This window comes from Henckelia pumila, chromosome 4, assembly GCF_033568475.1.
Source record: "Henckelia pumila isolate YLH828 chromosome 4, ASM3356847v2, whole genome shotgun sequence".
NCBI lineage: Eukaryota > Viridiplantae > Streptophyta > Magnoliopsida > Lamiales > Gesneriaceae > Henckelia > Henckelia pumila.
The window spans coordinates 189,196,720-189,204,189 of NC_133123.1; the positions used below are offsets into that span (position 1 = coordinate 189,196,720).

A 7,470-nucleotide genomic window follows, 5' to 3' on the forward strand; every position below is an offset into this window, starting at 1 on the left:
TATTATACAGCTGCGCACGAGTTGATTTGTGCATGAGACCTTATATAAAAAATAATTATACAATCGAAATTAAAATAATTTTATTCAAATCCGGAAACCATAACAAAATAGTAATTTCCTAACACAAAAAAACCGTATACCTCAATAATTATTAATTCAAATAGTAGCAGTGATTAATTAAATGGCGACTCATGTTATATAACATGCAGCAACATTAATGTGAATCATTCTCCGGTCCGAATGAATTTAAATTAACATTTGGGTAGATCAGGAGGTGGCGGAGGCAGCCTACTGGAAGGGGTCGGCCCGTTTTCGACCACGAAAACCATGGCCATACCCCACGACACATGCGCATCCAGATGACAATGCATCAACCAAACTCCTGGATTATTGGCTCGGAACCGAATCACTGCCCACCCTCCAACCGGAACCGGTACGTTGTTAAGCTCTTGGGGGTTGACAAGATTGAACTTTTTTCTATCCCTCAAAGGGTCGAAGTTGCCGAATCCTTGAGCCAACACAAAGAAACTGAACCCATGGAGGTGCATGGGGTGATTCTCTTTCCCGATCAAGGCAGTGTTTTGCAGCACAATCTCTACTGTTGCATTGAACTTCACTTTCTTGACTTTGGTGGATTTTGAGGTCATTATGAGCGCTGGATTGAAGGTGTTATTCGGGTTGGTGTAATCGAATGGCAACGGCGGATTGTCCGGAAAATCTGTGGTGTATATCCCCCCAACATTTCCATAGAAGGCCTCAAGCATTGACAATTTGGTAGGGAACTCTAAGGATACATTGTTCAAGCTTGAAGCAACTTTTTGGCCCAAAGGGCCCAAACACGGCGCGCCACCGGGGGCATCGCAGGGGATCAGGCCCAGTCCAACTGTTACGAACATGTGTTCGTCGATCTTTTCAGGAACCCCGCTCCAAAAGGGAGCCGTGACAAGCCCAGTTTGGTTGGTGAAAAATCTATTGGCTGTGGGTGTGTCATTGTAAGCTGGGAGAATTGGCATAATAGGCTTAGATCGTTTGGGGGAGCTTTTATACTCAATGACACCCGTGGCGACCGTGTCGTCGAACCTCACGATGGTCGCACTCACGTAAGGGCTTGCGGCCATATAGTATCGCCCTGGAACCTGATCTGCAATTAGTAGTACGTCCGCGGTCTGACCTTGTGCTAGCACGACTACGTCAGTTACGTAAGGGTTCGTGTAAGACGCATCGATGGCCACCACCTCCATCTTGTGATTGGCTATCTTGAAGAACAGTATGCTGTTGAGTGCAGCATTGATGATACGTAGAAGATATCTTTTCCCTTTCTCCACTTTTAACGTGAATATGCCTACAATCATTACAATAATAATCAAAAATTACCAATACAAGAAATTAGAATAATTTTATAAAGAACTCAAATACCATGTGTAACACTACTTACGGTTCGCGGAGCAGGGATAAAGATCACCGGGTCGGCCATTGATCATATATGCATCGGATATATTCGGCCCACCCCCGTTGGCTAACATTTGATTTTCCACGTCTAGCACATTTGAATTCCACCATTCTCCTGCATTAGTATTAAGAAAATATTTGCTAATTAATTTGAACTCCAAAAAGGGTTTAAAAAAAAAAAAAAAAGATAAACCATGTACAAACAACCGGCCTGAAATTATGTACACTACTTACCAAGAATGATTGGGACTTCCCTATGTGGCTTGGGGAATGGATATGATCGTCCGGCTCTAGGCTTGATGATTAGGGCTCCATGAACCGTGGCTCGAAGCCATTTAGTGTGCGCGTGCCACCATAGAGTGCCCTCTTGGCCGGTAATGTTGAACCGATGGGTGTAGCTGTGACCGGGCTGGATCGGGCACTGGGTTGTATATTCAGGTCCATCTGCCCAACCGCTCAGTAACTGGAAAACCCCATGCCTGCATGCACATCATGATTCTCATAAGTTTTGATTACTTCTGTACGTAATTAGATAGTCTTAATTAGTATGTAATAAAAATAATAATATTTTTTTTATGAGTTCGGTCGGATTAAATTAAGTCGGAGACGTATTTTATAAAATCATGTCAGTCTCACGAGACGTTCGTAAATTTAAAATATGGCTGTTAAAAAGAAAAAAATTGTTATTTTAGGAGTAGTTGGCCAATACCGCATGCTAATGGTTCAAATTTCTTGACCAGACTCTTTGAACAAATTTTTCTAATATATATAATATCACAAACGGCGTCCATATCATTTCATATTATCGTTGTTGGACTTTCACATCGTCAATCATATAGTTCCATACTTTCTGGGTTGCATATTCTTTAATTAATGCATTCAATTAATTCGGTTGGATTTGAATTGAAAAAAAAAATATTTTCAATATTAACGGCTTTTGAATGTTTTCCCTACATTTTATCATATCGTATCAATAAATATTCATACACTGGTTGAAATTTAAATGTTTTAAATTAAATCAGGATGGATGAATATTTTTGAACAAGACAATAGAGGATTTTTTTTCCTTCCAAATATTAAAATCGGTATCAGTCACTCTACTATATATACTATAGACAAACACACAAATATAATATATATATATCCTCTATTATAAATAAAGAGTAGCATAGAGTAACCTTGGTAGTTGGTACCATCTCAAATTTACGGTTATAAATCTTATTTTTCTTTTCTTTATAATTATTTATTTCATTCAAAATTTATTTAGAAAAAAATAAGATAAAATATTTATATTTTTTGACATAAGATAATATATTTATATATATATAGGTATATATATAAAATATTATACCATTGAAACGGTCTCACGGATCAATTTTGTGAGACGGTCTCTTATTTGAGTTACCATGAAAAGAATTACTTTTATTGATATAAGTATGATTGATCCGTCTGACGGATCGAGACCGTCTCACAAGATACATATTCAATATAATATAATATAAATAAATAAATTATTTATATAAATAATAATTTGATAAATTACCAATGAATGGTGAGATTATAGGGTGACTTATTGAAGACATGGACCAGTAGAGTGTCGCCCTCGTTCACCCGAAGAGTTGGCCCCGGAAGACTCCCATTTACCGCAGTAATTACATAACTTTTGCAGAGTTGATTGATGGTTAAATTTTGTACCTACAAACAGTACTTACCGAAATCAATTTGGTGAAATTTAGTACCAAAAGTTGTTGAAACTAATTATTATTTTTAAGCAGTCAAGTCAAACTAAGATTCGGACATATTCCAGATGGTCATGCTAAGAATTTAAAGCCTTAGAAAATATCTCGATCATACTTAGCATAGAAATTTAATTCAAGAATTTGATTTCCCAAATCAACATCTTTATGTCTTCCGACTAATTTCAAATGTAAAATATAAATAACCGCACTTACTTCACATAGCTAACTTTGAGTTACGTTTGAGTTATTGTACAGTTTAAGATAATCGTGTATTTTTATCATTAGCTATAACTTTTAATACAGCTACAAACACACAATTTCATAACCGATATCAGAGTCATGTTTATCAAATGTATTGTATTTAAAAACACAATACATTTGAGCTCATGTATAGCTTTAAAAGTCAAATTTGTACAGTTAATTAGCATCGACCATAATTTTAGTAGACACAGAAGAAATACTACTTAAAATTTCTCTGAACTAAAGAAATTAACAAACATGTTGACGAGCGGCCAATAAAAATATTTTCTTCTTGAAAAAAAGAAGTAATTGATAGTATATATATAATATTGCAGTTAATATATGTAAAAGTAAGCCAAGAAACTTTACGTGGAAAGAATGCTCGACCAAAGCTGCTGAAGCAAATGAAGAGGAATAAGCTGCCACTGCAGCCAAAGCGCAAGCAAGCACGAACACAAGATTCACCATTGATATTTACGCTGTGATTTCCCACACAATATTCTACAAATAAAAGTCCCCGTGGTTGCAGAGAAAGAATAATCTGAATATCTTATATATAAGGGATACGAAGCAGAGTCAGATGAAATTTCTTGGAAAAAGTAAAAGTTCTAGAAGAAAAGAATTAAGTGGTATAGACTTTTTTTTTCCTTTGCAGAATGTGCGTACACATATGTATTCCATTTATTTATATATATATATTTATATTATTCTATGCGTCTGTTTTTTCGACATTCATGAACACTACAAGATGTTCATCGTCCGAAATATCAAAATTATATATATTTGTATGTAACCATCGGGAGCGGTTTCCATGTACTTACATAATTTAATTATTTGAATAAATAAAATTTAAAAAAAATACAAGAGAAAAAAAAACCCAAGTTTTAATTTCAGATAAAAATAGAAGTAAATTGAATAAAACATGAAGAAGATGGAGAAAAGTACAAATTCTGTAACTAATAAATTCATACCATCAAAATTATATACTCCCTCCGTCCCGATTATATAGTCCTATTTTTTTCACACGGATTAAGAAAAAATTATTGGAAAAACAAATTTTATTCAAGCTAATTCCTATTTTATCCCTATTTAATGTATTTAAAAATAATTGCACAATTTTCAAGGTGTAGTTAATAGGGGTATATTAGTAAATAAGTGTAAAAAATATTACTAAATATAATATATGACTATATATTTGGGATAAAAAAAATGTAGACTATATAATTGGAACGGAGGAAGTAACAAATTATGCATAAGTAAAATTAAAAATAAAGTTTTAATTTGGTGTCATGTTAACACAACAAAATAATTAGCATAAATTATTCAAGTATTATATAATAATAAATATAGTAAAGATATATATTATATAGACGCCATATTAGAGTAAAGTTGTAGAGAAAATGTCAAAGGGAGTTAGGAACATATGCGTGTGGATAACAAAATACAAATAATTAATATGTAGCTTATAAATTTCAACAAATTAATAAACTATCTACCTCGGAGTCAACACCATTGAACGTACGACTACTTTTTGTTTAATATTGCATTGACGTCCACCTCTCTACTCTTCTACACAAAGTTTTTGAGATCTCGAATTTGAATTTGTTGATTTTGTTATGTTTTTTTAACACTTCATACGTAAACATTTTTCTTAAAAAAAAAAGAAGATAGATATCATTCATGTGTATCTTGATTAAATAAGTTTTGTTATGTTCCCGGTAAAATTTGGAATATATATATATATATATATATATATATATATATATATATATATATATATATATAAAAGTTTTTTTTATGGAGCCCAACACTATATGCCCACTTCATGTTCATCATTTACAATAGATGAGTTGACCAGTACAATAGATGAGTTGACTTGTACATGGTGGGCATGAAGTGGGCATATATTGTTGAGCACCATAAAAAAACTATATATATATATATATATATATATATTTTTGATACTTAATAATGAGATTTTTTTAGATAAATACCACTATCAGTCAATTGTGGATTCTGTAATTTATTGAACTTGACAAGACTACCCAAAAATTCTCATTATTGGCTAAATAAAAAAAAAATTCTCAACCTATTAATCACATATTCACATTTAATACCCCAAATCTAGCCGTTAATTTGGAGGAGAATAACCTCACCCATCATCTGTTAAGTTTGAGAAGAGAACTATATACTTTTCATTTGGCATCTTTATTCCCGTATAAGTTAGTTCTCTTCTACGTCATGGAGCACTCGTTAGTCGGGGTTTGGTTCATCAAATCATGAATTATAAATAGGGTAATATTATGTGTATCTAGAGGATTACAGTAGGTTACACGTTAGCATTAATTATAAAATTATGCCAAAACTATTTTACACATTTTCTTTTCACCTCCACTTTTTTATTTTCTTTTATTTTGCTTACACAAGATCTGGCTACCCTCCACGTCGCGTGAAAGACAGAACCAAGAATTCGGAGGAAAATATGTGAGTATGTAATCGAGTAAATGAGATGCAAAAATGAAGGAACTTGAGTAGCTTGTAAAAAAAAAAAACTTCTTTCGATTTAAAAATAAAATAAAATAAAAAAGCTAGTACCAACTTTAATATTAGATTCTATTTTTAAAATTTTAATATCACCTCCAAATGTTTATTTTGCTAACACGTAGAGTCTTAATTATGTGTGACATATTTTTTTAATACTTTTCAAATAATATTTATGATTTTATTTTAATATTTCTTCTTCGATTATTTTTATTTGACCTATCAATTTGAGTTATTTGAAAATTAAATTTCAAATTTGATAAGAAAAATTATGATATTTTAACGAATAGATAAAAGATAAAACAAATTAAATAGAGTTTATTGAAATGAATATAACCACCATAACACATAAAATTGATGTGAAAAAATATGAATTTCACGATTGTAGTTTGAACATAAAAAAAAAATTTAATTAATATAAATTCTACTAGTGCATTTAATTGCATGTCCAATTATCCAATCACTTCATCTTCATTCGAGGAGCGTCTTGACGAGTATAGTGTTGTCGATGCCTGATCAACACCATAGTTGGATACAAAATTTACTTCGTAATCCATATTCCAAGGATGGTGATGAAAACCCTATACATATTATGCAAATATAAGAAACATACATACATACATACATACATACATATATAATTAGCAACATAAAACACAAACAATATAATAACATACCATTAATTTTTGTGAGAAAGAGAGTTGAGTCATCGTAGAATTTTGATCAGGTGGTTGAATAAATACACTATTGTGTTCAATATTTTCTGGTTGGGAACTTTTTTCTTTGCTTAATTTCACCCATACCTACGAAATCAACATATATATGAATAAAATACATGCTACAAATATATAACAATTAATTAAAAAGTATCATGAATATTTTGTACCTTCGATTTCTTTGAACATTTCTCCAATGGACCTTTCATTCGAAACTTCCTAGGGGCTCCTTTTATTTAAGTGTATTTCGGGTCAAGAACTTTGCAAGTAGAAGCTTGGGTTGCATCATCAATATGATCATATTGTACTTGCATGCTCATGAGTGGGGATATCGAATTACGTCCACAGCCTGGTCGCGACTTTGATATAGCAAGATCACTTGCTTTACTTTCAATCCACTCGAGAAGCTTTAGAGTTTCATCATCATTATCTGCTGCCAAATCTGCAACATTTGTAAATGCCTTGCACAATTTCTCATAATTTAACTGATCGGGAGTAGTTATCCATCCATTATAATTGATCTTCACCCTCATATACAATCTACTCACATCCTTCCTCCAACGTCGAAGTATATATTGCTCAGGAATAACCGACAACTTGTCACGGATCAAAAATGCAATAGCGTGCCTAAAAATTATTCCCCTAATCTCAAATAGGTGACAACTTCAAGAAAATGTGCATTTATCTCTCTCAAACTTAATTTCAAACCTTTTTTCCTTAACTTTCACCCGCACTGTAAAATCTTCTATTACCACATATCTCGTAGTAAAAGACCCCTCATCAAT

At 32.6% G+C, this 7,470-nt stretch overlaps 1 protein-coding gene across 1 annotated transcript; it reads right to left on the reverse strand.

The window, feature by feature from the left end:
- Positions 1-55: 55 nt before the first annotated feature.
- On the reverse strand, positions 56-3,963 carry LOC140863289 (laccase-7-like). Its single transcript, XM_073266608.1, has 5 exons — positions 3,798-3,963; positions 2,993-3,144; positions 1,684-1,928; positions 1,436-1,564; positions 56-1,342 (listed from the first exon to the last, which is right to left on the reverse strand). The coding sequence occupies exons 1-5, from the start codon at positions 3,894-3,896 to the stop codon at positions 252-254; spliced, it is 1,716 nt and encodes a 571-aa protein (XP_073122709.1). The 5' UTR covers positions 3,897-3,963; the 3' UTR covers positions 56-251.
- Between the last annotated feature and the right edge of the window lie 3,507 nt (positions 3,964-7,470).

Excerpts from the sequence above, each read along its gene's own strand:
- LOC140863289 (XM_073266608.1), bottom strand. The coding sequence starts at position 3,896 with ATGGTGAATCTTGTGTTCGTGCTTGCTTGCGCTTTGGCTGCAGTGGCA. Across the intron at positions 3,145-3,797 it reads TGGTCGAGCATTCTTTCCAC|GTACAAAATTTAACCATCAA; the intron begins GTAAAGTTTCTT and ends TACTGTTTGTAG. Across the intron at positions 1,929-2,992 it reads TATAATCTCACCATTCATTG|GCATGGGGTTTTCCAGTTAC; the intron begins GTAATTTATCAA and ends ATGTGCATGCAG.